The following is an 18,640-nucleotide window of genomic DNA, read 5'->3' on the forward strand; positions in this document are numbered from 1 at the left end:
TGTACTGTTATTACTTAGATTCTGAAATATAAATTTAGGCTTTAAGGAATATTTACAATTCTTTACACACAAAGTATAAATAGTATGTATGTTGTTTTGCAGGAGGCCTTCAATACATAATCTTTTTGAGGCTGATGGACTGGATCAAAATCATCTTCTGCCCCTTCAAATCAGACCTTTTTGTTTAATTAGGTCCAATTTAGTACCCTTCTCTGTACCCCTGAATGAAATACACCATCTGACTTTGTGTGTTAGCATATGTCAGTGTTTGTGACTAGCGTGTGTATATATTTCATTTTGGCAAAACAGCAGACAATGCTCAAGCTTCTTATCCCCGGATTCCTGATATCTTATCAGCCCAGGAGGGCTTGCTGGACCTATTTAATGTGAGCCACATGGAATGCAAACATTCTACCTGCTTTATTATCGCTCCAACCACAACCACCCCACCTCATATTACTAAAGTGATACTTACCTTGCACATTTAATTTCCGTAGACTTTTCTCCTGGCCTCACAATCTTAATCCAGGTGGGGACTTGGTGGAAGTCAGTGTTCTCCAGATACTGCCTCAAAAATGTTAAGGGAGAATGGATGAATCTAACATCCAGGGGAATTATTAAAACAAAAATTACATTAACGCTTGCAACAAAAAATGTCTTGAAAATAACTAAACCAAACAGTGACAAAAACCATACTGCAACAGGCAAGCAAAGTAAAGTGACCAGGGGAAGTCCCCTGAACCACAACTATATGGGGAAGGCAGTGTAGACTCAGTCCTTTTTGTCTCCATCACCATCAAGACCAGTCTTGTGGTCAAAGAGGTACTCTTCCGGAACAGCCATCTTATGCAGGGTGGAGACATGCTCCTCCAGCTCCCTGAGACACTGGTCTTGCTGAGGAAGGACTTGATTTTCCAGGTAGTAGCACAGGTAGCCATCCTGCATATTGGTGGCCAGCTGGTACAGATCGCACAGGCCGTCATTGACGATCTTGTACAGAATCAAGGCAAAGTCCATGGCGTTCAGGCAGCCCTCCCAGGCATCTTTGTGGGGCTTCTGGATGTCATGGAAGTAGAGCTGAGCGCCCCGCCGGTTCTGCAGCTGCATCAGCTTCTCGGCCCGCTCGAACACCTCTCCGAACAGCTCCCGGAAGTAGCGGGAAAAGCGCCCCAGGCCCACATCCCCCCTGTCGAAGTAGTAGCTCATGGACAGGTACACGTATGAGGTGCTGAGCTCCAGGTGGATTTGCTTGTTGATTGCATCCTCGCAGTCAGTGGCGAGGTTCTGGTGTACAGAGGACTGTGGCACTGGCAGAAAAGCTGACATGGCGGTGGCCCGGGGACTCCTGGAAAGCAGCGAAGCTGAGGCCCTGAACGGACGGCTGGCTGTGCCTTGCACGGAGAAGGGTTCGCCAGGAGCCTTCAGTGCGTGCGAGCTTCTTATATACGGGGTGGGGCGTGACCGTGTGCGCATGTCAGGGGACAGGGTCAGGGGTCAGATCTGTGAGGATCTGATGCGGAAGTCGCCACAGCCCCAGAAAATGGCGGAGTCAGCTCTGCACTGAAGAGGTTTGCTAAAGAGTCCCTGGCAAGCAAAACAGTTTTTTGCTGAGCGCCTGACTCCAGTTTTTTTTAAACCTTTTATTAGTGAAACACCAATGAGGTACTCCAGTTTTTACTTACTTTTACCATGTTTGGGCTTTACCTCTGGAGAAAAAACATGAACAGTTTCTGTAAATTTCCCTTCTGTTTGCTATATTTCACCTGAGAAATATAATGGAGGCATGGGCCACGCCCCCACGTCCTGGTGCTCTGTAGCAACTTGGAATGAACCCGCCTCAAAACTACCTTTACTGGCCCAGGTCCATTGGATTACCACCCCACCTCTTCTGTCCCCATCCCAGCTTTTCCAAAGCCAGTAGGTGTATGCTTTTCAAGTCAGTCAATGCAGTCACAGGGATCCCACCCTCCCCAGCCCCTCCATTTTGTTACTAAAGGAAACACTTCCTTGTGCTTTGCAGAGTCCCATGGACTAGAAATTCTGCAAGAGCTCCCAGGACTTGCAGGCGGGGGCGGGGACTCCTGGACACCCATTTTAAGCTTAAAGGGTGAAAACGGTTAGTACATTAAATAATGATACTTTCTCTCAAACTACGTAACTTTATTGGAAAACAACACAAAAGATCATGAGTATAACTGAAGTTAAAATTAGGGCAGGCAAAAATATGACATATCTAGCAGATTGTCCCCAGAAATATCCACCGCACCCTGAGTCCTTTCTCTTGCCTTAACTCAGAATGAAATGTTCAAAGAGTCATTGGACATTGATGTGTCTGCTGATGCCATCTTGCCATGGTGGTGAGATGGCCGGCTAGCTCCTCGATATTCTGGTCTTTCTGGAGCAGAAAATCGCTCTCCAGGAGAGCATGAATGGCCGTCCTGCAGGTTACTGTCCAGCCGGTGCATATAGAGCAGGCCCCTAATTGATGTTCTTCTCCAGGAAAAAGCCATGCTCCTTGAATCCCAGTCTTCCCAGGGTGTCTTCTGGATAGGGCCAAGACAGAGGCAGGCCACAGACAGGTTCAGCATGTGCATCAGTTTCTCTGCTTGATCCCTAGCCTCTAGAGACAGACGCAGAAAGTAGCAGGAGATTCGATGTATCAGCACCAAGCTGTCCTGCCTGAAGAAGTAGCCCATCGACTGGAACAGTAGGACACCCCATTGATTTGTCAGCAGTCGCTAACCTTGCACGGCAGAGCATTGTTCTGGAGAATTTCAGACAGCTGCATGGTTGCAGTGGCAGAGGTACAGGCACTGTTGGGAGGAACAGGTGACAGGTGTGGCTAAGATGCTAAAGGCAGCTTTGATCTGCCCCTGTGTCTGCCCTATGAAGTTTTTGTGAGAATCCGGATGTGGGTGGGCTGTCTTGTTTATAGGGCATGTAGGTGGGGAGGGCTGGGCTCAGGTTATATGCATGTGTATGTCATGGGTGAGGGTGGGGATGCATCCTGTGGGGAGCCCACTGGGACCCAAATGGAAGCCCCTTTATTTTCAGATTTAAGTTGTGAGCATTGTGGGTTTCTTCCGAGCCTTCATGAAGTGGAGCTGTTCTGTGTGGAGAAGGGCATGTGTACTTCCCAGATTTCATGTACTGATCTTAATTAGCTTCTGAGGTATAAATTACAATTATACATATATTTAAATTTTTATACTACACACAAACTATAAATCACATGTGTATTGTGTTGTGGGAGGCTTTTAATGCCTAATATTTTTGAGGCTGCTATCAGCACTGGATCAAAATCGTCCTCTGCCCATTCAGATAAGAAAATTTTCGTTGATTCAGCTCCTAACTTGTACCTTTCCCTTACCCAGAATGAAACCCACCCTCTACCTGTGTGTGGGTTTGTGTGAGTCTTTGTAATGTATGTGTGTTTATTTCAGTTGTGATAACAGCACACTGTTCTGGCTTATTATTCCTGATTTCTAATATCATACCACTCTTGGAGGGCTTTTTATACCTATTGAGCATGAGCTTCATGCAAGTACACTAACTGTTTTATTATAGCTCCACCCCAACTGTCCATGACCACAATTCTTCTACGGTGATTCTTACCTTACTACTATTATTATCATTATATATTATTAATTTATTCCTAAAGTTTTGATATCATATCACCCCTGGAGGGCTTGTTTGACATATTTAACCCGAGCTGCATGCAATGCGAGTACTCTACCTGTTTTATCATAGCTCCACCCGCACCCTCCATGACCACAGTTTTTCTAAAGTGATACTTACCTTACACTTTCAGTTTCTATAGACTTTTCTCCTGTCCTCAAAATCTTAATCCAGGAGGGGACTGGGTGGAATTCAGTATTCTCCAGATACCACCTCAAAAATGTTAAGGGGAGAGTGGATGAATCTAACATCCAGGGGAATCATTAAAACAAAAATTACATTAACGCTTGCAACAAGAAAGTCTTTGAAATTAACTAAACCAAACAGTGACAAAAACCATACTGCAACAAGCAAGCAAAGTAAACTGACCAGGGGAAGTCCCCTGAACCACAACTATATGGGGAAGGCAGTGTAGACTCAGTCCTTTTTGTCGCCTTCACCATCAAGACCAGTCTTGTGGTCAAAGAGGTACTCTTCCGGAACAGCCATGTTATGCAGGATGAAGACATGCTCCTGCAGCTCCTTGAGACACTGGTTTTGCTGAGGCAGGATTTGGGTCTCCAGGTAGGAGCACAGGTAGCCATCCTGCATATTGGTGGCCAGCTGGTACAGATCGCACAGGCCGTCATTGATGATCTTGTGCAGAATCAAGGCAAAGTCCATGGCGTTCAGGCAGCCCTCCCAGGCATCTTTGTGAGGCTTCTGGATGTCGTGGAAGAAGAGCTGAGCGCCCCGCTGGTTCTGCAGCTGCATCAGCTTCTCAGCCTGCTCGAACACCTCTCCAAACAGCTCCCGGAAATAGCGGGAAAAGCGCCCCAGGCCCACATCCCCCCTGTCGAAGTAGTAGCTCATGGACAGGTACACGTACGAGGTGCTGAGCTCCAGGTGGATTTGCGTGTTGATGGCATCGTCGCAGTCAGCAGCGAGGTTCTGGTGCACAGAGGACAGTGGCACTGGCAGGAAAGCTGACATGGCGGTGGCCCGGGGACTCCTGGAAAGCAGCGAAGCTGAGGCCCTGAACGGACGGCTGGCTGTGCCTTGCACGGAGAAGGGTTCGCCAGGAGCCTTCAGTGCGTGCGAGCTTCTTATATACGGGGTGGGGCGTGACTGTGTGCGCATGTCTGGGGACAGGGTCAAGGGTCAGATCTGCGGGGATCCGATGCGGAAGTCACCACAGTCCCAGAAAATGGCGGAGGCAGCTCCGCACTTGAGAGGCTTGCTAAAGAGTCCGTGGCAAGCAAAGCAGGTTTGTGCTGAGCGCCTAACTCCAGTTTTTTTTTTAAATTTTTATTAGTGAAACACCATGAGGTACTCCAGTTTTTGTTTACTTTCACTTTGTGTGAGCTTTACCTCTGGAGAAGAAACTTACAGTTTCTGTAAATTTCCCTCCCGTTTCCATTTTTCACTTGAGAAATACAATGGGGTTTGGGGAAGCTCCCCCACAAGCTGGTGCTCTGTAACATCCAGGACTGAACACCCCCCTCAAAGCTGCCTCTAGCCCAGCCCCACTGGATTTACACCCACCCTCTGCTATCCCCTTCCCTTCTTTCCCAGGGCCATTAGGGATGTGCTTTTCAAGTCAGTCACCATAGTCACAGGGATCACAAATCCCCCACCACCTCTATATTGTTGCTAAGGGAAATATTTCCTTGCATTTTGCAGAGTTCCATCACTAGAAATTCTGCAAGAGCTCCCAGGCCTTGGTAGCGGGGGCGGGGACTCCTGGATACCCATTTTAATCTTAAAGGGAAAAAAAGCAGTTAGTACATAAAACAATGATACTTTCTCTCAAACCATGTAACTTTATTGGAAAAAAACAGCAAAGATCACAAGGAAAACTGAACTCAACCTTAGGACAGGCAAAAGCAATGGGGCATATCAGGCAGAGTGACCCTGGGGAAGTATCCACCACACCCTGAGTCAGCCAAGACGGCAGTCCAGGCTCAATCCTTTCTGTCAGCTTCACCCAGAAGCAAATGTTCAAGGATGTAATGGGACATAGGGGCATCTGGGGACGCCATCTTGTGCTGGCAGATGAAATGATAGGCTAGCTCCTTGATGGCCTGGACTTTCTGGAGAAGGAAGTGGCTCTCTAGGAATGCACAGTGGTGGTTTTCGTGCAGGTTACTCGCCATCTGGTGCAGACCAATGTACTCCTGATTGATGTTCTTCTTCAAGATAAAGGCATGCTCCTTGCCCTGTAGGCCACTCTTCCAGTCCTCCCAGGCTGGCTGCTGGATACAAGCAGGCAGAGGCAAGTCCCATGCAGGTTCTCCAGGTGCATCAGCTTCTCTGCCCGATCCCTAGCCTCAAGGCACAGATGCAGAAAGTAGCGGGAGAAGTGCATCAGCATCATGTCTTCTGCCTGAAGAAGTAGCCCATCGCTTAAAACACGTAGGATGCATTGAACTTCCCACTGATATGGCTGCTATTGGTAGCGTCGCACTGCAGAGCATAGTTCTGGAGAATTTCAGACAGTTGCAGGGTCACCATGGCAGAGGTACAGGCACTGTTGGGAGGAACAGGTGACAGGGTGGCTAAGATGCTGAAAGGCAGGTTTGATGTCTCCCTGTGTCTGCCCTATGAACGTTTTGTGAGCAAGTGGGTGGGCTGTATCGTTTATAGAGCTTGTGAGGCAGGGGGCTAGGCTCAGGTGAAGTGTGTGTGTATGTCAAAGGTGAGCGTCAGGGCTAAACCCTATGGGCAGCCCAATGGACCTACCTGGAAGCCCCTACATTTTCAGATGAGGATGGTAAATCGTGAGCACTATGGATTTCATCTGAGAATTCATGAAGTGGAGCAATTCTGTGTGGAGCAGGGCATGTGTACTTCCCAGACTTCATGTACTGTTATTACTTAGATTCTGAAATATAAATTTAGGCTTTAAGGAATATTTACAATTCTTTACACACAAAGTATAAATAGTATGTATGTTGTTTTGCAGGAGGCCTTCAATACATAATCTTTTTGAGGCTGATGGACTGGATCAAAATCATCTTCTGCCCCTTCAAATCAGACCTTTTTGTTTAATTAGGTCCAATTTAGTACCCTTCTCTGTACCCCTGAACGAAATACACCATCTGACTGTGTGTGTTAGCATATGTCAGTGTTTGTGACTAGCGTGTGTATATATTTCATTTTGGGAAAACAGCAGACAATGCTCTAGCTTCTTATCCCCAGATTCCTGATATCTTATCAGCCCAGGAGTGCTTGCTGGACCTATTTAATGTGAGCCACATGGAATGCAAACATTCTACCTGCTTTATTATCGCTCCAACCACAACCACCCCACCTCATATTACTAAAGTGATACTTACCTTGCACATTTAATTTCCGTAGACTTTTCTCCTGGCCTCACAATCTTAATCCAGGTGGGGACTTGGTGGAAGTCAGTGTTCTCCAGATACCGCCTCAAAAATGTTAAGGAAGAATGGATGAATCTAACATCCAGGGGAATTATTAAAACAAAAATTACATTAACGCTTGCAACAAAAAAAGTCTTTGAAATTAACTAAACCAAACAGTGACAAAAACCATACTGCAACAGGCAGGCAAAGTAAAGTGACCAGGGGAAGTCCCCTGAACCACAACTATATGGGGAAGGCAGTGTAGACTCAGTCCTTTTTGTCTCCATCACCATCAAGACCAGTCTTGTGGTCAAAGAGGTACTCTTCCGGAACAGCCATCTTATGCAGGGTGGAGACATGTTCCTGCAGCTCCTTGAGACACTGGTCTTGCTGAGGAAGGACTTGGTTCTCCAGGTAGTAGCACAGGTAGCTATCCTGCATATTGGCGGCCAGCTGGTACAGATCGCACAGGCCGTCATTGATGATCTTGTGCAGAATCAAGGCAAAGTCCATGGCGTTCAGGCAGCCCTCCCAGGCATCTTTGTGGGGCTTCTGGATGTCGTAGAAGAAGAGCTGTGCGCCCCGCCGGTTCTGCAGCTGCATCAGCTTCTCGGCCCGCTCGAACACCTCTCCGAACAGCTCCCGGAAGTAGCGGGAGAAGCGCCCCAGGCCCACATCCCCCCTGTCGAAGTAGTAGCTCATGGACAGGTACACGTACGAGGTGCTGAGCTCCAGGTGGATTTGCGTGTTGATGGCATCGTCGCAGTCAGCAGCGAGGTTCTGGTGCACAGAGGACCGTGGCACTGGCAGAGAAGCTGACATGGCGGTGGCCCGGGGACTCCTGGAAAGCAGCGAAGCTGAGGCCCTGAACGGACGGCTGGCTGTGCCTTGCACGGAGAAGGGTTCGCCAGGAGCCTTCAGTGCGTGCGAGCTTCTTATATACGGGGTGGGGCGTGACCATGTGCGCATGTCTGGGGACAGGGTCAGGGGTCAGATCTGCGGGGATCCGATGCGGAAGTCACCACAGTCCCAGAAAATGGCGGAGGCAGCTCCGCACTTGAGAGGCTTGCTAAAGAGTCCGTGGCAAGCAAAGCAGTTTTGTGCTGAGAGCCTGACTCCAGTTTTTTTTTTTTAATTTTTATTAGTGAAACAGCATGAGGTACTCAGTTTTTGCTTACTTTCACCATGTTTGGGCTTTACCTCTGGAGAAAAAACATGTACAGTTTCTGTAAATTTCCCTTCCGTTTCCTATATTTCACCTGAAATTATAATGGACGGTGGGGCCACCACCCACAAACTGATGCTCTGTAACAACTTGGACTAAACCCGCCTCAAACCTACCTTCTCTGGCCCAGGTCTGTTAGATTTCCACCCTACCTATTCTGTCCCCTTCCCTGTTTTGCCCAAGCCAGTAGGATTGTTCTTTTCCAGTCAGTCACCATAGTCACAGGGATCCCGAATCCCCCACCATCTCCATATTGTTACTAAAGAAACGTTTCCTTGTGCTTTGCAGAGTCCCCTGAACTAGAAGTTCTGCAAGAGCTCCCAGGACTTGCAGGCGGGGGCGGGGACTCCTGCACACTCGTTTTAAACTAAAAGGGAAAAGCGGTTACTACATAAAATAATGATACTTTCTCTCAAACCATGTAACTTTGTTTGAAGAAACAGTAAACATCATGGGGAAAAGTGAACTCAAACATAGCTGCAGGCAAAAGCAATATCCAGCAGAATGTCCCTCGGAAATATCTACCGCACCCTTAGTCAGCTGAGAAGTCAGTCCACGCTCAGTTCTTTCTCTTGCCTTAACACAGAATCCAATATTCATAAATGTCTGTGGGCATGCCAGCTTCCAGGAACCCCATTTTGCCCTGTGTGGCAAGATGATTCCCAGTTCCTGGATGGCCTGGACTTTCTGGAGCAGGAAGTGGCTCTCTGGTATTGTACAGAGATGGCATTCATGTAGGTTGCTTTCTAGCTGGTACAGAGCAAGTTACCCCTGATTGATGTTCTTCTCCAGCATCAAGGCGTGCTCCATGGCCTCAAGGCCACTTTCCCAGGCCTCCCAGCATGGCTGCTGGATAGGGCACAGGCAGAATCAGGCCCTATGGAGGTTCTGCAGGTCCATCAGCTTCTCTGGTGATTTTCAGCCTCAAGGGACAGTTGCAGAATGTGGAGGGAGAAGTGTGTCAGTATCATATCATCCCATCTGAAGAAGTAGCCCATCACCTGAAACATGTAGAACAGGTAGAACTGCCTGTTGATCTGTCTGCTGGCAGCAGCCTCAAACTGGTGACCTATTTCTGGAGAACTTCAGACAGCTGATGGGTTGCCACGGAAGAGGTACAGGCACTGTTGTGAAGAAAAGGTGACAGTGGTATGTGGGGCATGTTTGAAGCATCCCTGTCTCTGCCTTGTCAAGGTTTTGAGAAGATCAGGAAGTGGGTGAGCTGACTCTCTTACAGGGTGTGTGGGGCAGGGGGTGGGAGGGTGGGCGCAGGTGACTTCTGTGTTTATTTCAGTGGTAAGCGTCAGAGGTCAACAGCATGGCCAGCCCAACAGACCCATTCCGAAGCCCTGGCATTATCAGATGAGGATGGTGCATCATAAGCATTGTGGGTTCCTTCTGAGCTTGCATGAAGCAGAGCTACTCCATGTGGAGCTCTAGCATGGCTGCTTTCCATTCTGGATATTATATGCTCAGTTAGCTTCTGAGATATGAATTTAGACTTTTTGGTATATTTTTGGTTTTTTTTATTACAAAAATATGCAGCCGAAGACCTCCAGAACCAGCCACAACCATACTGAGACCACTCCCCACACGCATGAAGGAACCAGCAGAGGAACATAGGCATGCGGGTCCCGGGTCTGAGTTCTCCAAGCCTGCTCGGATTGGGCCTGAGCATCCTCCACCCAGATCCTCCATCTTCTGGTAGGCAGGGGTCACACCCACCAACTGCCCCTGGCGCCAGGTAATCCCATCAACAGCCAAGACCCAGAGACTATAAAACCCAGCTCCCGGAAGCGCAGGGCCGCATTTGCGGCACACGACATCTTATTATCTCATTCTTACTTTTGACAACCTGGCAGGCTACCAAATGTAACCTGCCCACACGGCAAAGTCTGGCAAACTCCCCTTGGGGTACCCAATATGCAAAATACCAGTAACAGTGATGGGTCTCATTATCCTAACCCTGAAAGAGCCTTGAATATGGCACTTTTTAAAATCTCAGGGCTAGGACGAAGGAGACATTACTGGTGCCTGCTCAAGGCAATTGATGAACAACAGGATGATCATGATCGTGATACAAAAATATAAATTACATGTGTGTTGTGTTTTGGAAAGGCTTTTAGTGCCAAATCTTTTTTGAGGACGATGTCAGCATTGTACCAAAATCATCCTCTGCCCCTCCAGATAATACGTATTTCATTTAATCACTGCCTAATTCAGTACTTTTCTCTGTATTCCTAGAGTGAACTTCAATTTTGATTTACATGTCCTCCTTTTATTGTTTCTATGCAGGGAAACCAACCCTCTACCACTGTTTGTGTTTGTCTGTATTTGTGATGTGTGTGAATTTGGATTACGGGCCACACTGGACAATGCTCAGGACTTATTTCTGCCTTTCTGTTCTCATTTTACTCTGGAGGGCTTGCCGAACCATAAAGAATGCAAGAGTGTAGAATTAACGTGAGCTGCATGCAAGGCAAGTACTCTACCTGCTTTTTTATTGCTCCACCCACTCCTCATGGTATATTTTTTCTAAGGTAGTAATTACATTGCACTTTCAGTGTCCCATAGACTTTTCTCCTGTCCTCACAAATCCTATGTCAGGTAGGAAGGATCTTGATTGGAAGTTGTGGTGCTCTCCAGATACCACCTCAAAATAATTAAGGGGAGGGGTGGTGATAAATCTCACAATGAGATTTATTAGGAACTAAAATTATCTTTAACTTTTGAAACAAAAACTTTTGTTAGTAACTGTTCCGAACATTGGTACAAACAATACTGCAACACGCAGGTCCAGCACAGTAACCAGGGGAAGTCCATGAAACCCAAATACATGGAGAAGACAGTCCAGAATCAGTCCTTGTTGTCACCATCAGCATCATGCTGGATCTTGTCAAAGAGACACTCTTCCGGAGCAGCTATGTTACACAGGATGAATACATGATCTGCTTGCTCCTCAATGGACTGGTCTTGCGGGGGCATGACGTGATTCTCCAGGTAGGTGCACTGGTAGCCATGATGCAGGTCGGTGACCAGCTGGTGTATATCGAGCAGACCGTCATTGATGGTCTTGTGCAGAATCAAGGCAAACTCCATGGCATTCAGGTCGTCCACCCAGTCATCTTTGTGGGGCTTCTAGATGTGGTGTAAATACTGCTGAGAGCCCCCACTGTTTCTGCAGCTGCGTCAGCTTCTTGGCCTGCTTGAACATCTCACGGGACAGCTCCCAGAAGTAGCAGGAGAAGCGCTTTGGCCATTTCTTCCTTGTCAAAATAGAAGGTCATGGACAGGTACACGCATGAGGTGTAGAGCTCTAGGTTGATGAGTATGTTGATGGCATCCCCGCATTCAGCAGAGTAGATGTGGCCATAGGTGGATGCAGGGCTGACATGGCTAATGGCCTGGACACGGGTCAACATAGGCGCTTTGCATCACGAGTTAGGGTCAGAACCAGTCACATGGATGTTAGGTGTTGGAAATCCTGTCTACGTCAGGGTGGTGCGCCATCTTCCGTGCTTGGCAGTACTTTTCTTAAAAAATTTTTTTTAATTTATTTATTGAATTACCATGAGAAAAGTAACAAAGCTTTTAGGTTTAAGTCTCAGTCATACAATGATTAAACACCCCTCCCTTCACCAGTAATTATTTTTCATCACCAAGAACCCCAATATAGCCCCCCACCACTCCCGATGCCTGTGAGGCAGATAATTTTTACTTAAAATCTCTCTCTCTACTTTGATTACATTCATTATTTCGACAAAAGATGCACCAGTATTGTTTGTAATTTCCCCCCAAACAATCAGAACTCTGAAAAGGCATTGTGAAATAATTTGTTTTCTATTAGTGGTTATGAAAACCATATGATGTCGTGCAGTTGCAATAGTGGCCGCACAATTTTGGATTTCTGATATTTTACTAATTAAGTCTGGAGGGAGTTCTGCCAAGAGCTGGATAATTATGAGATTGGTTTCTGTGTGTCTGGTGCCATGGCCATGCTGGAGAGCCACTCCTGGGGGGCAACTCATGGCCTCAGTTGCATGTGAAGGACATGCCAGTTCTGCCCCACTTCCCATGAGGCTGCAGTTGCCCCATCACTGCCAGCTCATACCTGGCTTTCCAATAAGCTCTGAAGCAGCAGCCACTGTGCTGCCTGGGAAGGGGGGGAGGCGGAAGAGACAGATACCCTTTCCCTCCCGGGGTGGGGGCATGCACTGTAATTTAACGCATATCCATTCACAATTCTGCCACAAGCTGCTGGGCTCTGGATTAAGTCTGTATGCCTCTGATGCCATGGCTGTGCTGGAGAGCTGCTCGTGGGGGGCAACTCATGGCCTCAGTTGGGCATGAAGGACGAGCCGGTTCTGCCCCCCTTCCCATGAGGCTGCAGTTGCCCCATTACCACCAGCTCATACCTGGCTTTCCAATAAGCTCTGAAGCGGGGGCCGCTGTGAGACAGACACCCTTTCCCTCCCGGGGGTGGGGCATGGCACCATAGTTTAACGCATATTCATTCACAATTCTGCCGCAAGCTGCTGGGCTCTGGGTTAAGTCCGTATGCCTCTGATGCCATGGCCATGCTGGAGAGCTGCTCATGGGGGGCAACTCATGTCCTCAGTTGGGTGTGAAGGACAAGCCGGTTCTGACCCCCTTCCCATGAGGCCACAGTTGCCCCGCCACCGCCAGCTCATACCTGCCTTTCCAATAAGTTCTGAAGTGGTGGCTGCCATGCTGCCGGGGGGTGGGGGGGAGGCGGAAGAGACAGATACCCTTTCCCTCCAGGGGGGGCATGGTGCTGTAGTTTAACTCATAGTCCATTCACAATTCTGCCGCAAGCTGCTGGGCTGTGGATTAAGTCTGTATGCCTCTGATGCCATGGCCATGCCAGAGAGCCGCTCCTGGGGGGCAATTTATAGCCTCAGTTGGGTGTGAAGGACGAGCCAGTTCCGCCCCCTTCCCATGAGGCTGCAGTTGCCCTGTCACCGCCAGCTCATACCTGGCTTTCCAATAAGCTCTGAAGCAACAGCCGCTGTGCTGCCTGGGAAGGGGGCAGGGAGGCGGAAGAGACAGACACCCTTTCCCTCCCGGGGTGGGGGTGGGGGCGCATGGCGCCGTAGTTAAATGCATATCCGTTCACAATTCTGCTGCAAGCTGCTGGGCTCTGGATTAAGTCCATATGCCTCTGATGCCATAGCTGTGCCGGAGAGCCGCTCCTGGGGGGCAGCTCATGGCCTCAGTTGGGCGTGAAGGACGAGCTGGTTTCCCCCCTTCACATGAGGCCACAGTTTCGGTAGTACTTCTGTGAAACACCTCTCTTGTTATTTTTAAATTTCATATGATTTAAATTTCATGTTGTTTTTTCATTTCTGGGACTATAAATTTAGCCTTTTGGATAAATTACATTTTTTTCTATCACACTCTAGGTAAGTTTTTCAACTTGGGGAAGGTTTTTGGAGATTGGGCCTATTCTCCAAGGCTCTGGGGTTTGCTTCCAGACTAGAATCGAACCCTGCCTCAAGCTCTCTCTCTCCTGCCCAGAACCATTTAATTTCATCTCCACCCAAATCCAGTTTTCTTTACTGCTTCCCCAGAGTGAACTATAGTTGTGATTTTTATATCATATTTTTTGTCTTTTCTATTACAGGTACTGACATTCAGCAAAACCCCAGACTGCTTGACTCCTTCCATATTGTTTCTAAGGGGAAAGTTATGTGGTTGTCCCAGGTTTGTTCCTTGGCACTCCATATGCCCGCCCAAGCCCCACACCAGGAGTGATCCCTGACCACAGAGCCAGAATTGAGTCTTGAGTACTTATACGTGTGCCCTCCAAAAGTCATAGAGGACAGAAAATACATTTATGATATATTTCGCAATGTTATAATTTTAACTAGTTTTTTTCTTAAGATGAATCATTTTTCTGCATCAACCTTGTCTGTGGTAAATATCAAGCAATCATATTTACATACATTGTCATGGCTTTTCTCTGCCTTTTATACACTTTCCAGCATCATTAGTGGTACCTTCTATGGACCCCATGATGTTTTTCATGTTTTAAGGTATTTCTTGCATTATGCTGAGAAATGCTTAAGATCTGTAAGAGGTCACTTTTTTCAGTGATATTCTGTTTTCTAGAGAGATAAACTGTTCACCCCTAGATTAGTGTCACACATTGTTTCATACAGTTACTCACAACCCTTGGGCTCATTGTAATAGCAGTAAGAGGTGGCTATGAAATTATTATAGTTATATTATATTACAGTATGTGCTATAGCTTATTTTATGTACTTATGATGTAACTCCATCTTTACCTTTATATTTCTCTCACCTTTTAATGGTACCGTATAGACTCTAAGTGAATATCTAAGTTCAGATAAAATTTAATATTTTAATTTATATTTTATAGTATTGAATTATCAAATGTACTATCTCAGATACATGTTTTCACCCACCTCCTATGTCTGTCTTAAATTTTTTTTTATTTATAGACTATATAGTTTGTTATGGGCTGGAGAGATGGCACAGCAGGTAGGGCATTTGCCTTGCACGCAGCCAACATGGCTGACCCGAGTTCGATTCCTCCATCCCTCTCGGATAGCCCGGCAAGCTACTGAAAGAATCTCGCCCACACGGCAAAGCCTGGCAAGCTACCTGTGATGTATTCGATATGCCAAACACAGTAACAACAAGTCTCACAATGGAGATGGGCCCACTCGAGCAAATCGATGAACAACAGGAGGACAGTGACAGTGACAGTTTGTGATTATTTCCCAAATTTCAAAAAGTACATTTAAAATTATTATTTTCCCTTTTCTCTTTTTTTGTTTCAATGACCAAGGGATGTATACATGATACTTGCACAGTTTGGTTTCAGCTTTCACTGGGAGCTGCATAATAGGACGCATTATTTGCATACTGAATTGCAGTACTTACTGAGAGTTGCACACTTTAGTTTCAGGGCTTGTGCATTTGAGAGTGCACACTTTTGTTTGGTGTCAGGAATTCTAAATGGCCATGCTGTCAGGAATACATTTGGTATGTTGGATGGTACAGGGATGAAACTTACAACCTCACACTTGCAAGGCAGGTGCTCTACCATTGAGTTATCCCTGGCTTCCTCCAATATATTTAATGAAAAAATGTATCTTTAAATCACTTACTCAATTCAAGCCCATCTTGTTCAAGTTATATTTTATTTCCCTTCTGTTTTTCTTAGTTTTGCTAGTTTTGCTCTGAGTTCTCTTCGTATAATTCTGTCTTTAGTATATAGTACAGGCTCACTAAGGAGTTGAATGCCATTGTGAATTTGTCGAATGTAATTAAGGTGCATTAGGGTTAGAACACAGTAACAATGAAGAAATTTAGCTTTTAGAGAGTGTTTTGAAAGCCATTTCTCTAATATCATAGTCATTATCTAATATAAAACTGTATAAAATACAGTTTATTTTATTGTTCATTCTTGAACTTTGAGTATGCTTGGTTTCCTTTTGCAAGTATTTAACACTTCAGTTTTAAACAGAAAGCACCTCTTGTTTCTGTATTCCAAGCTACTGCCACAATTTGGTTATTGTTTTTACTTCTTAAAAATACTGGGTCCAGTGAGATAATGCAGGGGTCAGCTGCTTGATTTCTACACAACCAATCATAGTTTCATTCCCATCATAACACCACATATTGTCTCCTGAGCCCCTCCAGGAGTGATCCTTGAACACAGAGCCAGGAGTAGACTTGTATATAGCCAGGTATGACTCCCTCCGATGCAAATACTTATTTTTTCAAATAGTTAATGTATTCATTTGACTCAAAAGACACATAGTTCTCTTAGTAGACAACTAGTAGGTATTACTTAATATCATTAGGAGAAGAAAGAGGAAGAAAAATACTCATATGAAGAAAAACCATAGAAACTTGAGAGGAATATTTCAAAAATTTCTTATTGTAGTAGCATGCTATATACCAGCATTACTCATCATTTTTGTCTGACTTTGGACACCATCTGACCTAGTTTCCTTCCTGTGCCCCCCACCTTTGACCTCTTCCTCTCATGTTGTGACAATCCCCCCCATATTTATCAGGTTTTCACTTGTGAGTCCCTTTAATATCCTGGAGGCCCATATGGGCCATATGATGATTAGATGAGAAATGCTGCATTATCCCATTATATAAATTTCAGTGTTGTATCATTATACAATTGCATTATACCATTATGTACGGTCATTATAAATCAATGCCTGCACATACTGCTTAAGTTTACCACCAAACATTCAAACTATTTAGCAAACAATCAACCCTTTTACCTGACTTTCCCTCCTCTCTTCCCTCTTTCCCTTTCTTCTGGTAACCATTAATTTTGCTTTATAGGCAAAATCTTTCTTTTGTTCATTTTTTTCCATTTGACTTTTCTTTTTTCTTTTTTTCTTTTTTAAAAAATTTCATTGAATCACCATAAAAAGTTATAAGCTTTCATGTTTGGGTTACAATCACACAATGATGAAACACCCATCCCTCCACCAGTGTACACTCCCCACCACCAATCTCCCCAGTATACCCCCTTCTCCCACCCTCCCCCTGCCTCCGTGGCAGACAATATTCCCCATACTATCTCTCTACTTTGGGGAATTATGGTTTGCAATACAGACACTGAGAGGTCATCATATTTGGTCCATTATTTACTTTCGGCACACATCTCCCATCCCAACTGATTCATCCAGCCATCATTTCTTTTGTTCATTTCTTTGCTTAATTTTACATTCTACATATGCATGAAATAATTCAGTATGTATCCTCAGCCCTCTGAATTGTTTCAACTGGGCTAAGTTAACTTTTTGAAAAGACTCCGTACTGTTTTACATAGAGGCTGAGCAAAACTTCATTCCTTCCAATAGTGGTCAATGGTGTACAAATATTTTCTTTTATTTACAAATAGTTTCTTACATTTCAATACTAGCTCCTTCTGCTATGCAAAATATTTCTAGTTTAATGTTGCCTCACTGTTTTTATTGTTATATTTGCCAATTATGTCAAATCATTGAAGATACCTCTGAAGTTTATATGCTGAACTTCATTCATAACTCTTCGTTATGTAAGGCAGAACAAAGGCAAGTTCTGCCTATGATTTTCATGATGCATTTTATAGAGTAAAGTATAGCTTCAAATAAGGTCTACCATTAAGTCCATTTTGAATTATTTTTGTGTATTATATAAGATAGGGATTTGATTTCAATTTTTTTGCATGTAACTATTCATTTTTTTCCAATTAAACTGTTAAAGATGCTTTCACCCTCCACTTAATGCAATTAGACCCTTGGTCACTAATTAACTATCTTTGTGCCTGAGTGTTTAATTCTGTTCCATTGTCATGAAAGTCTATTATTCTAGTATCACATTTTTTATTATTATAGCTTCACAATATAGTTTTAACACATTGACGATGGTGCTGACCACCAGTGCCTCACACTTGGAAATTCCGTTGTACAGTATATACCACTATGCATTTTGGATGTCACATAGGATGGACTATCAAAAGAAATGGCTATTGTTGACAAAATTTTATATTATCCTTTAATTTGGTGCCATCTGACAAACTGGAGTACTATTAATGATACCACCAGATGGCAAGAAACAAATACCACCGGTGTGAATATGTTAAAGTTAGGGAATGTAATGGTTCCCATCTTTGTTTTCCTCAGAATTTCTTTGGATATTTTTTCATTGCATGATTATATTTTCATAGTTTGTTCTAAGTCCTTGAGAATGCTATTGGAATTTTGATAGGGGTTACACAGGTGCTATAGCACAGCGGGTAGGGCGTTCGCCTTACAAGCGGCCAACATGGCTGACCCGAGTTCGATTCCTCTGCCCCTCTCGGAGAGCCCGGCAAGCTACCGAGAGTATTCGATATGCCAAACACAGTAACAACAAAGTCTCCAATGGAGACGTTACTGGGCCCGCTCGAGCAAATCGACGATCAACGGGAGGGCCTTTACCTTTACCTTTACCTTTACACAGGTACTGTATATAATGTTTTGGATAATGAGCTCATAGTTTTTAGTCACTCCTGGCAGTGCTCACGGGACCTTATGGGATGCTTGATATTGAACCCGGCTTGGCTACACGTAAGGCAAGTTCTTTACCTTCTGTGGTCATTTTGACAATGCAGATTCATCCAAGACATGAATTGAAAAGGGAATAAAAAAGGCATATTTCTGGTGATGGGACGGCACTGGAACTTTGGTGGTAAGTGTGGTAAATCCTATACATTTATGAAGGTGTTAAACTGTACCCCTGAAATCATTTACTAGCACAGCAGTAGGGCGTTTGCCTTGCACACAGCCAACATGGCCGACCCGAGTTCGATTCCTCCACCCCTCTCAGAGAGCCTGGCAAGCTATCG

The 18,640-nt window shown here is 45.3% G+C and overlaps 4 protein-coding genes across 4 annotated transcripts; all 4 read right to left on the reverse strand.

Moving 5' to 3' along the window:
* Positions 1-771: 771 nt before the first annotated feature.
* Positions 772-1,326, reverse strand: LOC130039242 (ferritin heavy chain-like). Its single transcript, XM_056131090.1, has one exon. It carries the CDS (start codon positions 1,324-1,326, stop codon positions 772-774), a length of 555 nt encoding a protein of 184 aa, XP_055987065.1.
* A 2,769-nt stretch (positions 1,327-4,095) lies between these two features.
* Positions 4,096-4,650, reverse strand: LOC130039243 (ferritin heavy chain-like). The gene has a single exon (XM_056131092.1). The coding sequence runs from the start codon at positions 4,648-4,650 to the stop codon at positions 4,096-4,098; it is 555 nt and encodes a 184-aa protein (XP_055987067.1).
* A 971-nt stretch (positions 4,651-5,621) lies between these two features.
* Positions 5,622-6,521, reverse strand: LOC130039244 (ferritin heavy polypeptide-like 17). Its single transcript, XM_056131093.1, has 3 exons — positions 6,400-6,521; positions 6,073-6,187; positions 5,622-5,981 (listed from the first exon to the last, which is right to left on the reverse strand). Exons 1-3 carry the CDS (start codon positions 6,519-6,521, stop codon positions 5,622-5,624), a joined length of 597 nt encoding a protein of 198 aa, XP_055987068.1.
* A 771-nt stretch (positions 6,522-7,292) lies between these two features.
* LOC130039245 (ferritin heavy chain-like) lies at positions 7,293-7,847 on the reverse strand. The gene has a single exon (XM_056131094.1). It carries the CDS (start codon positions 7,845-7,847, stop codon positions 7,293-7,295), a length of 555 nt encoding a protein of 184 aa, XP_055987069.1.
* Between the last annotated feature and the right edge of the window lie 10,793 nt (positions 7,848-18,640).

Source organism: Sorex fumeus, unplaced genomic scaffold (assembly GCF_029834395.1).
Source record: "Sorex fumeus unplaced genomic scaffold, SorFum_2.1 ptg000086l, whole genome shotgun sequence".
NCBI lineage: Eukaryota > Metazoa > Chordata > Mammalia > Eulipotyphla > Soricidae > Sorex > Sorex fumeus.

Bases quoted from the DNA above. Each gene is read 5' to 3' on its own strand.
- LOC130039242 (XM_056131090.1), bottom strand. From the start codon at position 1,326: ATGTCAGCTTTTCTGCCAGTGCCACAGTCCTCTGTACACCAGAACCTC.
- LOC130039243 (XM_056131092.1), bottom strand. From the start codon at position 4,650: ATGTCAGCTTTCCTGCCAGTGCCACTGTCCTCTGTGCACCAGAACCTC.
- LOC130039244 (XM_056131093.1), bottom strand. From the start codon at position 6,521: ATGAAGTCTGGGAAGTACACATGCCCTGCTCCACACAGAATTGCTCCA. The intron at 6,188-6,399 runs GTAGGTCCATTG...TCCTCCCAACAG, and splicing joins GAAAATGTAGGGGCTTCCAG to TGCCTGTACCTCTGCCATGG. The intron at 5,982-6,072 runs GTGTTTTAAGCG...CCTTGAGGCTAG, and splicing joins GGAAGTTCAATGCATCCTAC to GGATCGGGCAGAGAAGCTGA.
- LOC130039245 (XM_056131094.1), bottom strand. From the start codon at position 7,847: ATGTCAGCTTCTCTGCCAGTGCCACGGTCCTCTGTGCACCAGAACCTC.